The following is a 21,954-nucleotide window of genomic DNA, read 5'->3' as shown; positions in this document are numbered from 1 at the left end:
CAATACCCATCGAAGCGAAAATAAAATATATTTTACAGACGTACATTGTGATTGATTTATTAAATGGCGTATTGCCAAGAAAGATATTGTAAATTAATTTCGTTACGAAAACAAGTGGAAAATTTTATTGTACGCTTAAAAAAGGGTCGTTGTAATTTATAGCCATTGTACAGGTAACGATCGATGGAAAGATAAAGAGATGCTATATGAACTGCTTCTACCATTTCTTTCTATTACATTACCGAAGTTAAATTTAGCGCGCAAAATCCTTTAAAAAGGCATTGCATACAGTTCCGGAGAAAATGATAACACATGTGTGCTATCCTTAATTTCTCGAAGACAATTTAAGACTTTTTTAAATGTAGCGAATATTCATATGTATCAGAGACTCATATGTATCACAGCACCAAAGTGGAAATATAGTACATAATAAAAAAGGAATCTGTTATTAAATAAAGTTGTTATTACCAACATTCAGTATATGTGGAGAAAACGATAGCAAATTAAGAAAATCTATACGTATATTTAGCCTAACAAGAAAACTGACATCATAATTAATATAAAATTAATAATGACTATAAACGCTTTTGTTCTCTATAATTTTGACCAATCATGGTAAGAATTTGTATAGTTTTTGGATGGTGTTCTAGAATAAATTATCCCATTTTACTTTAGTAGATTCTTTTAATTGTAAAATATTATCGTATTGACTTCCATTCTTGCATACAGCACGTATGAGTTTTCTTCGATAATTTTCAATTATATATATGTATATAAACTAAGGAACGTGCAAACCATAGCGAAGGTCATGTCGTATTTTCTCGTAGAGAATGTTTCTACAACTTTAGTTTGATGAACGGCAGCATAGCTACACTGAAAAATAAATTTCCTTTGGTAATTCGTTGAATACGTTAAGATTAAATTTATATGTTTTTGAACATTTATTTTCCCTTCAACGAATCATAAATCGGTTTTGCCTTTATACCCAATTCCGACTTAGAACATCATCACCACTATCTCCATTTGTCATCGCTTTTTCACCATTTTTTCTTTTCGTCAATCATGATAATAAAACGAAGATTCATCTAGATCGTCCATAACAAACATTTTTTCATCAGTAAATAAAATACTTCTCCATTACGCCTTTCAGTGAATACGTTCTTTTATGAATGTTAATCGCTGTCCTTGACATAAAGGTTTTATTAACGCAGGTACTTGCTTCGTTTTCAATAATTAAATAAATTTACACTTCTGAAGAACACAGCGAACACTTTGAACGTTTGCAGAGATACCTGGTACGTGAGCAATTTTGCCAGATGTTAACATCGAGTTTGAGGCAACACGTATAGTAGCCTATTTTGTTGCCCTCTCAGAAGATAACACACATATGCTATAATTTTGTCCGGGAATGTATTACGTTCTTTGAAGGTGTTAAAAATTGCATCTTCTATAAGCATAACTGACGTACCTAAATGTAGTCAACGAATACAGTTCGATCACGTAAATTATTCGATATTAAAATTTCAAAAATCTTCCGCAATTTTTTTTCTTATATTGATTAGGAAAGAAGAAAAACAATTTTGACGGAAGCATTTTTACGAAATACGAAATTTTAAGTTAACATTCATTGGTGATCGGCTGATAGAGCAAGGCGACAAACGTGCAGTGTTATTCGGGTAGTTTCGTGAGCAGCGGTCGTAGATTCGTACGTTTCCGTGTCGCGCATGACTGTAACGCAGAGGGAATAGCATAACCCGATTAACCAAACTCGTGAATCGCTTCATTTTAAGGCGGACGTCTGCTTCCTCGAGTAGCAGTTTGCTATCTTTCTGCGTCGAGATATCATCACTTTATTCCCATGTCTCCAACGTATTTAACTTCGAGATATATCGAAATATACGGTGAAGTTTTCATGTAGTATTCGTTGTAACCGTAGACACCGTTCACGTGCCAGACGAAGATCCGTCCATCGACGTCGACTCGAAACACCTCGTGGACTTGATCAGCGAAAAAAACCTCTAAAAATATTCATTGAAACATGGAACAAAAACGTCTGTATAAAGTGGTGCTCACTGGAGGTAAGCGGCTTTTTTCTTTAGAGCAAACAATTCATTGTCATGCATTCCGTGCGTCGTAATTTCGTTTTGAAAACATTCGTTCGTTTGAATAGATACTTTCATATATTTTCAAACGAATAATATATTTATCTCGACAAAGATATCTACGAAAAAGGCGTGCTGTGCGTGCTGCGGAAACCACGTGTTTCGACTACCTTATAATCCTTTCGTTGATTCTACAGTTTTTACTTATAGAAATTTATTTCTGAACTTTTATTACGTACAAACAAACGCAAAGTGGTTCGTTTCCATTGTTTCGTTGCTGTGACAATCACGTTTCACGTAGAATGCTTTGCGAGTTTATCCGTGGTGTGAAAATATTGATTGAATTCCTATGGTATACGAAGGAAATTGCATTATTTCGAATTGAATTTGCGTGCTTTGAAAGTCATCCCCTTTTTTGTAGTCCGTACAAACTTAATCGCAAGGACAGCTATACAAACCCAGTTTGAAATTTCCTGCTGTTTCACGAATATCTTAAAACACACATTTGATAAGTTGAAATTGATTTTAGAATAGACAAAGCAAATGAAATAAAATAACCCGAAATATTGTATTTAATAGAATACGGCTATTACTTAAAAAACGTTGACAAAACAAACTTGATCCGGCTATATTTAATTCGTCGAAAACATATATCTCGAATTATTTACATAGCATCGGAGCAATATATGATGCATAAAAACTTATTTTCCCGTTTGTGCTATGTACTTCTACATTTGTAAATAAAATACAGAGTCGAATTACGACTTCTATAAAAATCCACATATATATACATTGACTATACAGGGTGTTCAGAAAAAACCATTCCATATTTTGCGACTCTATCAAGAAGAAGATGCCAAGCGTGTAATGGAAGAAAAAAACGTGGAACATTTTCTGTAAATGTCGGAAAGTCAGTAGTAAGTCAATTATAATGCTAGATAGAAAATCTTTATATCTTAGAAATGATTGAATTTTCGACGTACGTTTACCAAAGTTTTTTTACTAAGTATGGTGTGTCTTATATACCATATGCATATTGAATGGTTTTTCAAACACATTGTACATTATATGTATATATACATCAGCAACTTACTTTTTATTTTTCCTTTTTATGTAACTTAAAACAAGGACTAATTGAACAGAGAAAACTTGATGTCAGAAATAGAGCGACTATTCTAGAATTATTAGCCTTCGTAAATAAAAGATCACGATGATCAATGATCGGCTCCTTCATCTGGTTCGATAGTCTTGAATCAAACGTTTTGCGCTGGTATATAAACACGATTAGTCTTTACAATTGTTTGTAATTGTAAACGACATTTTCTTATATCCACGATGTCAGCCGTCGATGAGTGTTCAGCGTGCAATTATTTTATCAGGAATTACACGAATGTTATACACAGTAGCAATAAAAGATATGTTTCTACGAGATAACATTTTTATGAATAAATCATAATCAATGATTATCGATTTACTCGAGCATATAATCGTAATTTTACATTTACGTCCATAATAAAACACTTCGATATATCGTTACACGTACAATTTTGGATATTTCCCATATTTTAAAGTAAATTAAATATTCGTAGAATTCATTCAATGACCAGTGTGTTACCCGCACATTTTCGAACTTTTTTACCGACAGCGTTTGGCCAATGAACACAAATCCAAAGAACGGACATCAAACATTCTTATGTATCGCGTTATGATGTCATCATCAGTCATATTTATCGTATTAGTGACAATTTGAACCAATTACGAGTCAATGAGCGCACGGCTAGCCAATTGCACGCGGAGTATTCGTCGATTGCATGCACTTGAGGTGCATTAATGTATCTCGAATGCATCGTATCTCATATCTCGGGGAGCGTCTTTTAATCTCCGCGGATCGTTTCATTCGCCAACACTGCTCGGAGCAACAGCGATAAATATGCTCAAACATACGGAAAGTCGGTGTCATAAAACAGACGAATCTTAATGTTGAATTTATCGCGTGTCTAATAAATAACGAAATGCTATGTGCTTTCCTAAACGCAATAATAACTCGAAATAGTAAATCTTATTTATTTAAAATAAATAGTTTTCTTATCTAAAGTACTTGACTTTTTAAACCTAATCTGTCACGCTATTCAATTGATGATAAAATCACGCAGGGTCTTTTTATATAGATCGAAATTGTATGTCGAAAAGTCACGAAAAATGCAAATTAAAAATACTGCTAAAAGCTGGTCTGACCTTGAGAGATCAACAAAGGAGGAGGAACAAAAAGGAAAAGATCGAGTGAAAAGAAATGACAGGACCGTCTATTCAAAATTAATTATCTTTATTATATAGAAATAAGTTATAATAAATTGATGATGGATAGTAAACAAGAAAAATTAACGATAATACTGATGAAATCATAATAATGGGTAATTACAGATCACATTCATGATAATTTTGTCATCAAAAAAATCAGAAGATTTAAAAAAGTGATTGAAGCAATAATAATTTTCATAACAACTGTAACGAGCGAATACTATTTCTCTCATACCATGACCAACGAGATAGTCTAAAATAAATATTTATAATCTGGCAACATCTTAAAACACAACGCGGCTAGTGTTTCAAAGATAACATTGTCTCGTTTGACTTCATAGTAGTTTTAAAACATGTAAAGGTACATGATCATATTCTTGTATCTTTCAGCTGAAAATTGATAGCGAATCTAAGATTGGAGTTTTACTATCGTATTGTTAGATTATGCTAAATACCGTTATGTATGATCTGTCGACTAGTCCGATTCAGGAGTTTTCATTCTCATTCTCACATTCTTGTTTTCATTTCATACACGCGGTCAGCATTATGGATGACACACAAGCGACATCAGCCTCTAATATCTCTGCGAAGATTGATCGACAGATCACACATATCAATGCGGTATGTATTATGATCAAAGCAAGCGATAGTACTAATCCTATTTTGGAGGAGTAATTAGTCACACTTATGATTTCACTGGTATTATCATTCATTTTTTCTAATTTATGTCATTAATTTATTATAATTGTTTGTAATAAAAGTAATTTTATCTTCGAGCAGACAGTTTTTCTTCTTTCCTTCCTTCCGCATTTGTTCGTCTCTCAAAGCCGGACCAACTTTTGGTAACATTTTTAATTTTCATTTTCGTGACCTTTGCGACATATTACTTTAAAGTGAGCGAATAAAATAGAATTTTCTTTAGAATAGTGTTCCAAGTACGATAGTTTAATCTAAGAAGGTAAAAGTTTTGTGCTTTAAGTCCTATTTTTTCCATTTATTTTTATCGATATGCCGTTATCTATCGAAATGAAAATGGTTAATATCGCATAATTTCCTTAATGTCGTTCGTCTGATCTTCGTCTCACGAATAATAACGAGACGCAAAAGTAGCCGAGATCGGGATTCTCGGCCGAGAGATAAAGAAACGAGCGAGGTGGCTAAAGAATTTTTCCCCTTTTGTGTTTCAGGACCTTGTGGTGGTAAAACAACCGGACAGGCACGGCTATGCACGTTCTTCGAGAACATGGGTTGGAAGGTAGGCATGTTTCGCTCTGTTTTTCATTCCGCTTTACGTATAACAAAGGGGTTTATAACAACCCTGTGAAAAAAGGGTCCCATGAGTTCTCCTTCTACGTGAGCCTATCTCTTTGACCGATGATTCGATCTGAATAAAACACCCCAAACAGTTCAGTAGCTTTTGATTAATTAAAGTCTATATATGTACACACACATATATAGCCAAACTGAGTTATACAAATCCGTCAAGCAAATCCATTTATCTAATTTTGTTTCTTCGGATCGTCCAGGACATAAAGTTTACTTGGTTTAATCTTCTCACGTTAGCCGGTTCGTTCAATGAAACTTGTATATACGTCGGAGATGAAAGGACATCGGGACCTTTCTTTAGAATTTTCGGAAAAACACAATACCCCAATCCAGATGTTTACGACAACGACGTTTAAACGATAAACGAAGAAATATTTATGCGGGTACTTAAGGTTTATAACGATGGGTTTGGGCTCGAGGTGACATAATGAGCCACCGAACGTACCCACGGTCCACGGGATGACGAGTACCATCGTAATACACGATTCGGATAACTCTCTCGATAACTCAATCAGCAATTCGCCCAACGACTAACTAACTAACTAACTCGTAATTCAAATGAAACTGATCTTATATAGTCCTTTTTCCACTCCTTGGGGCATTCTCTGCTTTTGAGGGGAGCTGCACAACTATTTGTGGTCATATAACTAAGGTCATAAACCTTAAGTACCTGCATAGCTATTTCTTCGTTTATCGTTTAAACGTCGTTGTCGTAAACATCTGAATTGGAGTATTTGGTTTTTCCGAACATTCTAAAGAAAGGTCCCGATGTCCTTCATCTCCGACATATATATCTAACAACGCACAAAGGGATCGCCGTGTACATGCTTTTACATACATGACTCTTTCGTCTTGTAAAATTTGTTAATAAAGATTTTCTACTCCATCGAGATTACTCGCCCACGTAGCAACGCTAGCAATAAGAGCTAAATCGTATTCCATTGAGATAAACGGTATGAAAAAAAGCGAATTATGAGAAAAAGAGAATGAATCGAATATGCGAACTGATTTTGGGGTTATCATCACCTTACGATGTGGATTCGATAGAGCGCTGGTTGTCTTCTTTTTCAGGTGTTCCGTGTTCCCGAGACAGCGACCGTGCTGCTCAGGTATGCAATTACACGATAACAAATTTATAGTCGCAGAGAAAGGGAACGAACGTAACCGAAGAACGAAAGTTTTCGATACGAATCCGAGGCCGATTCGATCTGCTTGGGAAACCATCCGGTCTCTCCTCGTTTCCCTCCATCTCTTAGGATAAAAGAACTCGCGAAATTGCGTTCTTTTAACGTCCTTGGATATTGATGGAAATGGATAGGGTTTCCACGCGCAAGGAATCGCTTTAATTCGTAAGCCCAAGCTTTCGTTGAGAACTTACTTCGTTACCTTCCACTGCCCAGTCATAGAATTATTGATTAATTAAGACGTTCCACATAACCGTACTAATAAACGTAATAATCGCAACAGCGTAAGAAAGATTCACGATCCTATTCGTCACGAAAGAATATACAATAGGTGTTTAACGTGCTTCTAGATCCTTTGTCAACGATCGGAACGGCAATCGATGGAAGTTGCTATAAACTCCGATCGTGACAAACGATGATTCATCAACGGTAAAATCAATCGATTCGAAAGAACGCTATGTATACATTACAGAAACAGTTCAACGAATATACGCGTCGCGCACAATTCTATTCTGGCCGAGACATTGGCATGCCGGTACACGACTCTTTAGAAAAACAACACTCGTGACAGAGTAACATCGACTGTACTATATACCTAATAGGGAGGAAAAATTCTGGCCGATGAACGAACAGAATTCTCCAAAATTCTCTCCACTTCTCTAACTTTAATTTAACAACTGTTTCATTTCTCGTCTGCTTTTTCCATTTCAGCGGCGGCATAAAGTTTTCAGACCTGAACGCCGAAGAGGGTAAGTTCACTTCAACTTTTCCTTTTCTAACGACCTCTAGCTTTAGTCTCGTTTTGAACACGCGTATCCGCGTATTCCGAGCTACCGTATTTTAGATTCGCGTTTTATCTACTATGCATTTATCTATGACCTCTTGTTGGTATCCGCAACTTCGCAAGACTCGGTCTGAGTTTACGGTGCTGATAAAAAAGTACTTGCAACAAGGCGTTTACGAGGCTTCCACGAGAAAGGAAACGTTACCCGGCTACAAAATTTATACTTGGCCGCTTTTATTACATCTGCGCGTTCTGGCCTTCGCGAAACAACATAGAAGCCCGGTATATCCGTGAATCGCCTTACGAAACTTTAACCGTATCTAGAATGAATCAAACTCAAAAGCAGAATAACGAATCGCGGAGATCCTAATATTTTCCCCGATTTATTTCTTCGCTGAAACATTGTACAGCTTGTACGGGAAAGTCTAAAACATCGACTAACGAACTGTCTTATTTGTAAAACGTCTTGGAGTTAATAAATCTGAATTTACGACGAAGATGGAAGTTCGTGGCGGATTTTGAACGCGGTTATCTTGCGATTATGGTAGAGCGGATACGCGGAGAGACACAATGTCATGGCGGTATCGATCGCTGGTCTGCACGAGTACCTCTCATGCCCTCTCGTTTTACCCCTTGCTGCCGCTTAAGTATTGATATCATTGCGTATGCGTCGACTGTCATCGACGAAACTTTCCATTAGGTCCGAAGAAGCCATCCATGTTCAATGACAATCTCAAATTACCTGGCTCGTCGGTGCTGGCCTTAAGTCGCGTGCTACGTAAATCCCGTCAAATCTATCCGTTTAAAACACAACCGCGTTTTTACCGCGCAAAATGTGACAGAGATGGAAATGGCGCGAAACGATAAGAGCGCTGGTACGATTTACGGGGAAAGAACGAACTTTTGAAAAACGTCGAAACGAAATCAACATTACGAAGTCTCTTGGTGTTTATCAACGATATTTGTTCAAATACAGGACCGGAAACAGATAAAAGCGCGTGTATTTTTTTACGATATATATAAAAAAAGCTGATAATTCTGATCTTTTGCAAAATATATTTGTGATTATTATTACGAAGTCTATGGTTACTCATCGGATCGTGTTTGTCAAAATACGTGACCGGTTACGAGAAAATCAGATCGGATTACCTTGAACACTGTTTTTTCGCAGTATCGTTCGTTAAGAAGACGGACGATTCGGTAACAAAGCGTATTTGCAACCGAACAAACGTTCGTAGCAGTCGATGATCGTCAAAGATCGAAATTGCAATTTTTTGCCAACGTGAGGCTGTTTCACGTCGAATTACGCAACGTTACGTCAGTCTACGTCACTCGGTGTTCCATCATCGAGTTTCTGTCAAATACTTCGCCGAAACGTCGAAGCGAGTGAAACGACGTAGAAAATGATTTAGTTTTAGAGCCGTGAGGGGAAACCTTTAAAAAAGCAAAGGATTTCGCGTACATTAAAAACAGAACAATTCATACAGTTGGTTGCGGATGGGCCAAAGAAGAATGGCCAATGTATAACGTTCGTTGATTGCGTAAAATCAAAATCGGCGACTTGCCAAGATTCTCGCAAAGTGGCAAACGCGATCGAGTCACGAGATGCAGACCGTGTTTTTCACGACACGATCCTTGTGTTCTGAACTCGCTCGTTATTCAATGGGTAACTAAGTAGAGAGAAATAACAAGAATAAAAGAAAAAGAAAACAAAAATAATTGATTTCCGCCGAGATACGTTCAAAGACGACGAGAAAATAGTCGAGATCTTTCGAGATTTATGTACAATACATATGTGTGTACTTTGTTAGAATCGAAAATATTTGTCGTTGACCTGACGAGGAAGTTTATCAACATAAAACAGTATATCATTAAGAAGTATATCGTTAATTATCTAATTATTGATTATATTATAAACATCGTTATCTCGACTGCTTGACAAAATATAAGTACGTATTTAAAAGAGTCTTCTATGGAGCGGCCATGAATACAAAGTCTTCTTTGAAACGTGGGCTTTCTATAATTATTTCAATGACAAAGCATCCCTGTTCCATTCTGGATAGTGAACTTTTCTTCGATAGGTCAGTTAGGTGCCTCCTTGTGCGAGCCTACTTGTTATGCGATTAATCGTTCATACCTAATTACAAAAAAGCATTTATATGTTTCTGATAAATGGTTGATAGCTGGATTACGATAGGACGTTTTCTTGCAAACAGAACTGCTAAGTCGCTTTTCGTTACGTAATACACACGATTATATTATCGCGACGGTTTTGTAGGCTACAATTATCCTAAAGAATTACCACAAAAAGATTTTTTAAAGCTTTTTGCGTGGAATTGTACCAGACAGCTGTATACACCCGAGTATCGCGATAGTGGAGCACATTTGCCTTAAAATAACGCAAAAGATACCACGGTAATATTTCTTTCACCTTTCTCGCTTTACCTTTGTCCCAACCATTTTATTCGTCCGCAACTCGTCATCTTGTAGCGCAATCCACAGCTATGCGCTTTTCATCTTCCACGTAAATCCCACGTAAATTAAGCTATAATTATCAATTATTAATTCAAAATGCTCGTTCACGTATCGATTAAAGCGACCAACTGATCCAACCAGGTGTCACATCGATCTATACATATTTTCCATTCTATTTGCACACCCTACGAGATTAACCATGAGATAATAATATACCACCCGAAAAGAATTACGTAACGGAAAATTGGGATCAGAGTTTTGTCAAAGGCAACGTGCCTAGCCTGAAATTCGTGATTTCTCGTTACTGCTATTTATTTAACACGTCTTCCTATGTATTTTCTTGTAAAACGTACCAGTCGTTACGTATCATCCGCTATTTCTTGCCAGATTCGTTGCTTCATCCTATATGAAATTGAAATACCAGTTCCATCGTCTTCGAAGCTTCCAACAGGTTTTTCGATGCGAAAGAGTCGCCGGATGGTAACTATGTACCTGGCGATCCAACGACCAACGCCAAGTTCTCGATGCAAACACCACTTAGAAATTTGCATTCCAAATTGCTCCAATTCTCCCCGTGCATCGTGTTTCGTTCTCACATGTAAAGTTACTTCACCAATTAACATGAAACGTGCGTGTTTTTGTAACAGAGACAACACTGTCCTTTAAGTCTCGTGCTATTAACACTAACACTAAACACTAAGTACCAAGTACTAAAACACTAAAGCACTAAGTACTAAAGTACCAAGCACTAAGGTACCAAGTACTAAAGCACCAAGTACTAAAGCAACAAGTACTAAAATACCAAGTACTAAAGCTCTAAAGTACCAAGTACTAAAGCACTAAGGTACCAAGTACTAAGTACCAAGTATTAAAGTACAAAGCGCCAAGTACTAAAGTACTAAGTACCAAGTACTAAAGCACCTTAAAATTGTTGTTTCATGTGAAGCATGTATTTGCTTCAGCCTGTCTTACGTGCTTTTATGTAATTGTATTTGTCGGGTTTGATCCGTGGCATTGAAACACCGATACAAATCGGGCTTCATACGACTATACCCTCCTTTTGGCTTCTTCTTTAAATAGATTCATCGAATTGTGCTTATAATGCTTGTCGATTTTCTTTGCCATCGTCAAGCACGATTTCTTCTTACGCTTATATCGCATTTACGCTATCGAGCAAAGAATGATAATTGATGCATTTTTTTGTTTATCCGTACGTGAAATATAACAAAGGGAAATGGTGTAAATGAGCGTGGTAGGCCGTAATTGAAGTCATTACAGTTTATCATTATTCGCTGGTATCGATACGCGCGATAGAACCAACGTTCATTGGTTAATGTAGGTCGATTGTGACGAAGTGCGTTCCATATATTCTCCGATGTATCAGACACTTCGTAAGAAGTTCGTTATACCGAGCACCGGTTATTAATAAATTCATATTCGACGCTGTCCACTCGATTGTCAGTTCCCCTCTATCGTAGTTAGGGTACGCGCACCGTTCTCTGGCTTAACGCCAATTTGCTTTTACATGTTATGAGTTCGCGTCTGGCCAATCGCCTCGGCTTCTTTCTTCCCCTTTTTTTCACCCCTTTTCCAAAACAGTCCTCCTTGTATCGTACGTTATTGCAGCAAACGGTAGGGCACAAAACATATTTGTCAGAGACGATAACTGACAAGATATGTTAAAGATGATGGGAATAAAGAATTCGTTACGAGCTTTGTCTCTTCTATGATCCGTTATGGATCGAGCATTAGTTTATCGCAATGTTATAAGCGTTACAATTTCTTTAAATTTCACGAAACTGTAGGATGGAGGAAATCTTTGGAATTTTCTTTCACGGTTACGATGTTAAAAAGCGGAATTTTAAACCGATAAAAGTGGAATAGTAAACCGATTGGAAGCAAGCTACAAATGAAACGTTGCGTTAACGTAACATCGACCGATTAGTAGGTTTAACGTATTCCGCGAAAAGTCAAAGACTCGAATGAAAACGAGAGTCGGAAGAAAGGTGAAGAAAAGGACCTCCAAAGGCATCGCTTCCCGTTAGCTTTTGAAACGTCAAACCTCTCGCGGATCAAAGTTGGTGTGGAAATGAAATTATGTTTCAAAGAGGCGCCTCGAATATCGTTGCGAACTCGTCGGCTCGTCAAGATGATTAAACGAGCGTAGCGGAAAAGCGATGAAACGAGCCACAGTTTCAAACGATTTAAGTATACGCTCGAAACGCAACGTTTTTTCATGCACGATGTTCACAAAAAATAATTTAGTCGTCAAAGAACCGCACCGTTCGTTGATCGATCAACTTCTTCCGTGTCTGTTCTTACACAAAATTTCATCTTTCGTTTTCCTACGAAGTTTCGTACACGAGATAGGATATGGTTGATAAGACACGAACGCGTTAACGCTTTCCGGTTCCGACCAGAAACACTTAAGCCTTAAACAGTTCGCGGTAATGAAGTGTAATTGGGTATGCAAATGAAGCGACAAAAATGTAGCTTATGAAATATCGATACGCTATCGCGTCGTACAAGTTCATATACGCAAACAACGCAAAACATTTTTTTCGTCTTTTTGCTGTGAATTTAGTGGAGCGGCAGTAATTGTTTCAATGTCGAGCTGCACCCAAGAATTAATAACAACCGGTTACAATTAACAAGTCTTCTGGTTATGACAAGATATCTCAAGCTGGAGCGAGCCGAATGAATTTGCGCGATCGGTAAAAGAGTGTTGACGCATCGTGAAATAGTTAATGTATATTCAGTTATGTAGATTTTTCTATCTGCGTCGTACTTGAGAAAATTACATTAAAAATTTCGTTAACTGACGGCTAAATCCCTTCTCTTTATTTAAGAAAAAAAGAAAAAAAAAGAAAAAACATTCTATCCGACGCGATTATTAAACATAGATGATGCAGATGTTGCTCGATTTTCGATCGTGCAATTCCTTTGATAAAAACCTTCGCGAACGATTACTGCGTTGTTGAGAATGCGTTGAATTTCGCGCAGCTTGTTAAAAATCGTAATTGGAATCTTCCTTCTTTCGTCGTTGGAAAGCTGAAGTCGAAAGCGCCTGGTACCGCTCGTATCCTTCGTTCTTTTTTCGCCAACGCATGGAAACATTATCCACTGGCGTGCGATACATTTCCAGTGTTTTTTATCGAGCCCACGTGTCTGTCAACGCAGCAATTGCCTTTCGTCGTATTTGTCGACGCGCAGAACCGAGTAAATCTCGCTCCTCGATTTCAACCCTCGTCCAGCTATTTTATCCTTCGAAAGCTTAACCGTGATTTATTACACAGAATCGTGCTTGCGAGAAATTGGCTCTTTCGCTCAAAGTTCAAGCACGTGACGACCAACTCGAACCGGGCTATAGCGTAGAAGATCGAACGTTGACGAATTATACGTTTGTAACGAAAGTTTCGCAAATACAAAAGCAACTGGTAACGTCGCTCGTGTATTTAAAGAAATTTTCTTAAAAGAAACTAATTGCAAGGGGAATCGCAACGCTCGGTATCGCGTGGAGACGAGTTTGCGTGCAAAATGTCGAGCAATTTCAATGCGGAGGGACAGGTGGAAGATCGCGGATAACGCGTAGCTATGGATCGTCCTGGCACGATTTAATTAAACCGTGCATGAGAAAAAGGAAAAGCGGCTAGAAGGTGGGGGAGGGGGAGAATACACGACAACAGAGGCTTATCGAACTGGAAGTGTCTTCAAGGTCGGTTGGTTCTAGCAAAGGGATCCGGGTCGCGTCCTTCGATTACGAAGTCCTCGCAGCGACATTACAGGAACAGGTCGGACAAAGGCGAAGCAAGGTGGCCGGAGATCTTGGAAGTTGACTCTGGTGAGGGTGAGTTTTAGAAAGTGCCCCCGTTTTTAAAAGCGACACAGACGAAAAAAAGTTTGCCTATCTTTTATTTTCACCACGAACGTAACGAAAAAGCTGGCAAATACAGAGATTACACGCCGAACGATCCTAAAGACGTTCGTTCGACATTCGTTTCTCGGTATTTCTCCGTTGTCGGTAACCCACTTTTCTCGTTTTATCGAATTCTGTTGCTCGTGTTCGTGTAATGTCTGTAATTCTATGCACCGTATGTAGTTACAGGAACAACGCGATCATTGGTACCCGATAATTGTATTTACTTCTCGGAAGCGGTAATCTCTGTACGCTGTTTAACGTTGTCGAAAGTAAAAGAGGCTCGCCGTCCGGTCGCCTTGCTAGAGCGATTCGTGTCGATCCCTGCTGCTAGAAATCCGCCTGTACGACCGATCGAGTCGTGTCATTGTGCCACTCTTGGTAAATTAGGTATGAGCATTCTCATCGCATACACCGTCCAGCATTTCCTTCCGAACTTTTACTTTCGTTCGTTCTGTATACTTGGATCATATTCGTGTACGTGTACAGAAACCTTGCTCGAGCGTTTTTAATCGATGTACTTATACATCGAGAGAAGAATTTAAGAAAGTACGTTCCTCCGTGATAAAAGATCAACCTCGTATGTACTTGTCGGCTCTCCTTGCTAATTCTATTAACTTTCGGGAGCGTAATAGCCCGTTGCTAATAAACGTATGCAGGCGTTCGATGCTATTAATTGCACGCACGATATCCACGATATTCGTCGTCGTTCATCCGTTAAATCATAAAGACGTCCCACGGACCATTAGTCGCGATTGTTTTATGCTCGTGGAACCGCGCGCGTCGAGACGAAGACGCGTTCACGACGCTGATACTGGGAAATGCTGAATCTGGTTACGGCTTGATAATCGAAAACGCCAATCGTTTCGAACGATTATCGAACACCGTCAAAGCCTGCGGACGATCATTCCGTTAATTCGAGTTTTTCTCACCGTTTCGATAACGAGAACCTATCGTGACAAGAACTCACACACGCATACACGCAGTAATAGCAGCCGGTTGGCCCGTCTGGCCCGTCTAAAACGATGCGTCGCATCTCTGGCAGATGCGTGCAAGCAACGAGTGTCTGAACGGCCAACGACTAATGCGAAACTTGTTTGTCTGTGGTGGATTTCGTTGCAAAAGAATACGTGCACCGTACCAGATATCAGCTGGGCCAACTTGACTTTGGGTCAAGATACGAGAAACCTAGAAATATACATGTAGATAAAACACTGTGAGACACGTACATAAACAGATCTGGAGTATCGTCTGTACAAAAAGAAAGAAAAAAAAAAAAGGAAAGGAAAGAGATGCTCGAAAGATGTTGTTAAGGGAGCCAACTTCGACCCTCGTATTTCCTATTTCGACAATTGCAAAACTTTTCGAGCTACTATTAATTGCATTTGATTTATCGGCTCTCGCGATAACGCGATTTTAGTTATTTGAAAGAATCGTGTATCGAAGCTCTTGGCAGTTGACCTCGATTAGATAAGGCTGTGATTTGTTCTTGGATACGATCGATCCTAATCGCTTTAGTTAGTAGCGCGTTGATTATTACGCGAACTATTAAGATAATTTTCACGTAAAATATAGCATCAACCTCGTGCTTGATATTTACCTTTTTTTTCTCTCTCTCTCTCTCTCTTGTTTTTTTCTTTGAACGACGTCGAAACGAGAAGACTTGAAATACCTGTAGAAGTTAACGAGCACGCTACTTCGAAGAAATTTAAATTAATCACCGTGTTACGCTCGTAGTAGCATATCGTTACGCATATGATCATTCGTTGAGAAAAATACACGATCATTATCGCTTATCAATGCAATTGTGCAAATGTGTTAATAAATTCCTACGTTCAATTAATTCATGGCTTGCGATTACGTAAACAGTTGCAAAGACGGAAAAAGTAATTGTTGCGTAGTTACCGATCAGCCAGGTAGCATGTAAAAGTTGACTCGTAGAAACAAGAAACTATAACGATAGTTGCTTTACTTGTTTCGCATTGACCGATCTAAAATTGTACGTGATTTATGTTATTCTGTTTCAGCGTTCAAATTTCAAGAGAATCTTCTGCGCACGATGATACAGATAGAGAATACGTTCTTCCAGCTGGGTGACAGCTGTTCGCGAAATTGTCTTATTATCTGTGATCGTGGTGCCATGGATGCCTCTGCATGTGAGCGATATTAATAACTATGCTGCCTATCTTTTCCTCTGGTCCTTTACGAATCAAAGTTAAACCAGATCTTTCTCTTCTTTAATTTAGTTATATCGAAAGATAAATGGGAATTGATGATGGCTTCGAACGGATGGAACAACGTGGAGCTGCGAGACAATAGGTACAATCAGATCATCCATATGGTCTCGGCAGCAAACGGCGCCGAGGAATTCTACTCGACGGAAGATCACGCGTGTCGTTCGGAAGGCGTCGTGGTAGCCAGAGAACTCGATTATAAAGCGGCGGCCGCCTGGGTTGGGCATCCTTACTTCGATGTGATAGACAATTCGCAGGACTTCGAAACGAAACTCTGTCGTATGATCGAATGCGTGTGCCAGAAGCTGGGTATCGATACCGGAGACAGATTGAGAGCAAGTAGCAGAAAAGTCAAGTTCCTTGTCAAAGGTCCTTTACCGGCGGACTCTGGGTTCCCGCCGTTCCAGGACTTTGATGTCGTCCATAACTACCTCCAAAGTAATAATCCGAAGATGCAGGCTCGTCTGCGTAAACGCGGGCAAAAAGGTTCGCGAGACAGTTACTATTTGAGATTTACGATGCTAACACGTCTGTATCGATAACGCGTAATCACGTATAAATTTACGTTGATAGGTCACTGGTCTTACATTCATACAATTCGACGTCCAAAAATGTGCGGCCAAGTGATCGAAGTAAAAACACAATTGACTCATCGAGATTATTTGAATATGCTCGCTCAACGCGATGACTCGCATTTCACCATCTTCAAGCGTCGACGATGTTTCCTCATCAACAATCAGTATTTCCAATTAGATATATACAGAGAACCCGCTCATCCAAGGTGAGAGTTAAGAAATCACGCGCAATCGTGTAACGAAATAATTTATTATATATATAGATAAATGTGTCTAATATGATTACAGGTGTCGGGGATTGATGCTGCTTGAAACGTACACAGCATTGTCCGGAGACGAGCTTAAGAACATATTACCACAGTTCCTGACAATCGAAAAAGAGGTCACTGGAAACCCGGATTACAGTATGTTCAATCTCAGTCTAAGAGAAGAATGGAACAATACGAATAAATTCTGCCATAATTTACAAGGTACGTATCGAATATCGTTTGCCATTAAATTATACAGACATCCGTAACTAATAAATTACGCGTATTTCTTTAATGAAAAAGATATATCGAGAAAGTCGTTTGATACACTCTTTTTCGCGTAGATCTGTCTTTGATTGTCTTTCTTGTTTGATCAGTTTCTTTTAAATTGCACAGATTACGCTCTTGCAGGCTTAACGGAATCTGGATCAACAGAAACAAAAAGTACTTGCTCTTCGGAAGCGAAAGATACATCGGTTAAAAAAACAGTAAATGGACTTGATTGTTGTAGAGTCAATGGTGTGGACGTTGTTATAAATAGTGTAGATAAAGTTGTAAATGGCGTACAGAATGGTGTCTACGGTGTTACGAATGGTATCGTGAAATTTGCCGAACAAAATAGTATAAAAAGCAATAGTCAAGAATGCGGTAGTCCTACGAAACATTAAATGACGATCCTTAAAACGAAAAAGTACGAAGAGGTGCAATGAGAGCAGGTTTCGAAACGATGTGAAAACACGACGGTATAAATACATTAGGCAATGATAAGGGACAAATTACACAATTCTAAAAAGAAACAAAATATTTTATTGGCACTGACAGCTGCTATCTCGATCTAAAATTTCCTAGGCAATACGAAAATGACAAACGATACGAAACTTACAAAATACCTATTTTTTAATTAATCTTGCGTGCACACTTTGAAGGTACCAATGCGAAATGTACTTAATAATTCGACTGTAACTTATTTTTTACCAATTTGTTTAACAAGTGATGTCGATTAATATACCAAGCATTTTTACATCTAAATCACTCCATTTCACTTTTCATCTCTTTGCTTCGTTGTGTGTTTTATCTAGAGTACCGTAGTAACTCTTTATTTAAGAATATTACTATGAATAATTGTGATACAAAACACATGTAATACATAGCATACAAAACTATGGAGCTATGTAATTATTCAAGAACAAACGATCTGTATGAAGTATACTTTTCTTTAGAAATATTTAACATTATCTCAATAGAAAAGTAACACTCTGCACTAATGTGAACAACTTTAAATTTATGGATAGTACTGTAGACGGAAAACTTCGGTCCCTGCTATAGACATAAATTTTACAAATAAATTAATCATTAGTGGTGTCTTGTAAAATACTGACATAAATCTAATATTTGACTTGTCTTTAGATGAATAATATCGTTGAGTAACTATGAAAAGTATGATTAATTAATTTATTGGAAATGTTGTTGGGTTAAATAAAAATATCGATTTCTATATTGTAGTCCCTTATGAAGAACGTTCATTTTATTATTTAATTTATCAACAAACATTGTTTTCTCATTGAACATAACTTAATGAACATAAAATATATAAGATATATATATATATATATATATATATATATATATTTTACATAAAAACATTTGTCACAAACTTTACTATTATTTAGAGACAAAGTGCCTGTGAGATGTTCAGTCACAGAAGTGAAAAAAATGATATATAAATATATATTTTCAATGAAAGATGCAATAATCAGTTATCAATGCACTTATGCCATATATAATTGGTCTGAATTCATATATTGTACCCATGATTGTCTAATAAAATGTCATGTGCCTATCATTTTTTACCCATTTTGATATACCCCTTCTCTTTTTCATTCTTTCAAATTATTCGTATAAGCCAAGTAATTTATTATCATTTTATTTTGCAGATTGAAACTTATACCGATTTTCATATGGTACAGCTAGGAGAAGGATAAAAACTAGTAATATCTTGGTCATTGTAATTTATTGCTCTTTCGAAAAATTTCCTTTCATAAACTTATTGCTATATAAAATAAAGAAGGAAAGTCGTAAACCTGTGTTTGTGTTACATTCTCCGACATATAAGCATTTTCGGACTTCACATTCATTTTCTGGTTTAATAAATTAATTTTTTTCATATTTAATATATTGCTGAAGTTTAATGAAATACGAATTATGTATATAGGAAGTAGACAGTACACACATACAGTGTGTTATAATACACAGTAAAAAAATTAGTAAAAATACTGACACAGATAAATCATGTGAAAAGGGAGCTACATGACGTTACATTGATGAAACCAAATATTTAACGTTTCATTCTTCCATGTAGAATTATAAAGCCTTATTTTACATCTTATAACATTATATAAAAAGTAATGCATAATGGAAGCGTAATTATAGTTTTTTTCTTTTTTTGGTATACCATTGTTATAATATTGTGTTATTAGTATCTAAGGTAGATACTAGATTAAATAGTTTATCAAGAAAAAGTATTAACAATATTGTACACAACTCGCGTAATCCTTTCTTTACATACATCGCTTTCATATAGATAATTTTTGCTCTGTACATTAAACAGGATCTAAAAAAATTTTTAGTAAAGCTGCAGTGATATTTTGTATCTATCTAATCCCAATCTAGGTAGAATAACTATTTATAGCTACTTGTAAATATTTCAGAATTCTGATACAGGAAAACTTTCAAATAGCTGCCTCTTTCTAATGAAAGAGAGACATATAGGTAATTAAATTACATAACAAAATGTAAGTAGTAAGAAGACATGTTTCATCATTTTTTCATGGGCAAGTTAAGAATACCAAGTATAAATAGAAATATATTTATAAAACTATTTGCATGCAAGACAATGAATTATGATCCACTTATACAGGTCCCTGGAAGTATTAATTATACAATTAAACTCTATATTCTTTATATACATAACAAACGCTTCTTTTTATAAATATTAAGTAGTATTTAAATCATCCTGAAACTTTTAATTCATTTAGAAATAGGCATTATCTGCATGTGTCATATCTTTTTTGTAAAATTTTACTGGAAGCATATATTTGTTTTATTTTTTTTCCTTTGTTCATATGTAAAGAAATTATTAATCTTTTATACTGTTTTTCGCTTATAAACCATTCCATGTTTTTTGATTATCATTTTTTATACAATTTATAATCAATTTCACTTGTATAAATTCATTTGAGTTATAAAGCATATGAATCATAAGTTACTCCCATTTCAGAGCATCTAATTAAATGTTAACATCATTCGTATGCTTGACACAGTTACATTTATCTACTAATAGCTTTAGCTTGTTGTGCTTTGTACATTTTTAAGACTTTTTTGCTTGGTACTAAAGATTGACTTAATCCTGGCCTTTTCTTGCGTCTATTCATTTGATTATTTTCTTGATCTATCTCATCATCGTCATTGATGGGAACTTGGCCATTATACTGAGTCTGACAAATAACTGTTTCCTGTGGTGTTCTAATTGCTTCTAACTCAGCTGCTGTACGATGTAAATCTGAATCGTGTGCAAAGGTACAATTATGACCAAATCGGCATCTACCTTTCCTATAGTTCCAACAAATCTTTCTGCCATTTATCATTTTTGTATCATCAAGAGTCGGCGTCATTTTCACATGTTTCTCAAGAATTGCACTCTTTGCTTTTTCTGCTTCAACAAATGGATTTGAGAAGACCGAAGTTTTCATGGTGGGTATACCATTAAAGTCTGGAGTTGGTAATGGAAGTTTCTCTTTGGAAGCTGTTTTACATATTTCATTATTTTCATTATGTTCTTCTTCTTCGTCATCCTCTTCTTCCTCTTCCTTAAAACTAAGGGTTAGGCAATATCAGATTACAAAGAACAAATTCAATCTGATGTGTAACTACTAACTGTGATTTAATATGCTTATATTAATATAAATATAAAAATAACATTAATCTATAAAAAATGCAGAATGTCGTTATGCATTTAGTTTATTAATATCGAAACGTGATATTAAAAAATTATTAATGCAAAAGAAAAGAAAAAAAAAATACCACATTAATATTGTAGAACATAAAATTTAAGAAGTGAACATACTTTCTCTAATTTTCATTTCGCCAATTCAGACGAAAATATATAAAGTCATATATTTCACGAAAAATAAACATACATTTACACAAAATACAGTGTTAAGAATGTAATGACATAATAATATGTAATTTGTTTTAGGAGTCAAAATTTATGAGATTATGAAGGGTTATACGAAGGAAGGGAGAAAACAAACAATAGGGAAACAGATTCATGAGGGTAAAAGCTTACGTGTTATCGGCACCGTCTGAAATATCATCGCCACTACTTTCTGAACTCGAGGAAGTTCCATAATCCGCAACTAAGGAAGCCATGGTTCTTAGCAATTAATTAACAATATTCTCTAACAAACACTAATCTAATATAACCATTATAAACAGTTGTGCTTCTGTCCACATTCACAAAATATGGCAACGCTGGAAATCTAACGTCACCGGAAGTTATTGACGACGTTCTTGTAGTTTTGAAATTAGCGGTAAACGTAAAGTTTACTACGCGAGTCTATTCTATATTTTATATTCTGTCAGATTAGTTTTACCGCATTAATCGATATTAAAATTCTAATGGTTAAATGCCAAAATAGAATTAATTTATTTTATTTATAGATATTTTTAATATATTACGAATAACATGAGTTCCATACTTATTGATAATTTAGCAAACAGTTTATGTAGCATACAAAATATATGTATATATAT

At 36.5% G+C, this 21,954-nt stretch overlaps 2 protein-coding genes across 10 annotated transcripts; one reads left to right on the top strand and one right to left on the bottom strand.

The window, feature by feature from the left end:
• The first annotated feature begins 1,778 nt into the window (after positions 1 to 1,778).
• Positions 1,779 to 21,662, top strand: LOC117235482 (TRPL translocation defect protein 14). Of its 9 annotated transcripts, none has more exons than XM_033497551.1 (10): positions 1,779 to 2,078; positions 5,588 to 5,655; positions 6,798 to 6,835; positions 7,622 to 7,659; positions 13,900 to 14,016; positions 16,113 to 16,241; positions 16,332 to 16,805; positions 16,893 to 17,100; positions 17,183 to 17,364; positions 21,398 to 21,662. In XM_033497551.1, exons 1-10 carry the CDS (start codon positions 2,039 to 2,041, stop codon positions 21,505 to 21,507), a joined length of 1,404 nt encoding a protein of 467 aa, XP_033353442.1. In that variant the 5' UTR covers positions 1,779 to 2,038; the 3' UTR covers positions 21,508 to 21,662. The 9 variants fall into 9 exon arrangements, with proteins under 9 accessions (XP_033353442.1, XP_033353436.1, XP_033353438.1 ...); XM_033497545.1 differs by lacking the exon at positions 21,398 to 21,662 and adding an exon at positions 17,539 to 18,985 and having other exon boundaries at positions 1,780 to 2,078; positions 13,900 to 14,010; XM_033497547.1 differs by lacking the exon at positions 21,398 to 21,662 and adding an exon at positions 17,554 to 18,985 and having other exon boundaries at positions 1,780 to 2,078.
• LOC117235485 lies at positions 19,137 to 21,681 on the bottom strand. The gene is made up of 2 exons (XM_033497556.1): positions 21,488 to 21,681; positions 19,137 to 21,015 (listed from the first exon to the last, which is right to left on the bottom strand). Exons 1-2 carry the CDS (start codon positions 21,568 to 21,570, stop codon positions 20,469 to 20,471), a joined length of 630 nt encoding a protein of 209 aa, XP_033353447.1. The 5' UTR covers positions 21,571 to 21,681; the 3' UTR covers positions 19,137 to 20,468.
• Between the last annotated feature and the right edge of the window lie 273 nt (positions 21,682 to 21,954).

This window comes from Bombus vosnesenskii, unplaced genomic scaffold (assembly GCF_011952255.1).
Source record: "Bombus vosnesenskii isolate JDL3184/JDL3185 unplaced genomic scaffold, Bvos_JDL3184-5_v1.1 scf7180000013316, whole genome shotgun sequence".
Lineage (NCBI taxonomy): Eukaryota > Metazoa > Arthropoda > Insecta > Hymenoptera > Apidae > Bombus > Bombus vosnesenskii.
This window is presented reverse-complemented; position numbering and strand designations above follow the sequence as displayed.

What these genes read in the sequence shown, in the direction of transcription:
- LOC117235482 (XM_033497543.1), top strand. Translation starts at nt 2,039, where the DNA reads ATGGAACAAAAACGTCTGTATAAAGTGGTGCTCACTGGAG. An exon ending in GGAAGTTGACTCTGGTGAGG is followed by an intron (nt 14,017 to 16,112) that starts GTGAGTTTTAGA and finishes ATTCTGTTTCAG; the next exon opens with CGTTCAAATTTCAAGAGAAT. An exon ending in ATTCTGCCATAATTTACAAG is followed by an intron (nt 17,365 to 17,538) that starts GTACGTATCGAA and finishes TAAATTGCACAG; the next exon opens with ATTACGCTCTTGCAGGCTTA.
- LOC117235485 (XM_033497556.1), bottom strand. Translation starts at nt 21,570, where the DNA reads ATGGCTTCCTTAGTTGCGGATTATGGAACTTCCTCGAGTTCAGAAAGT. An exon ending in TCAGACGGTGCCGATAACAC is followed by an intron (nt 21,016 to 21,487) that starts GTAAGCTTTTAC and finishes CCTAACCCTTAG; the next exon opens with TTTTAAGGAAGAGGAAGAAG.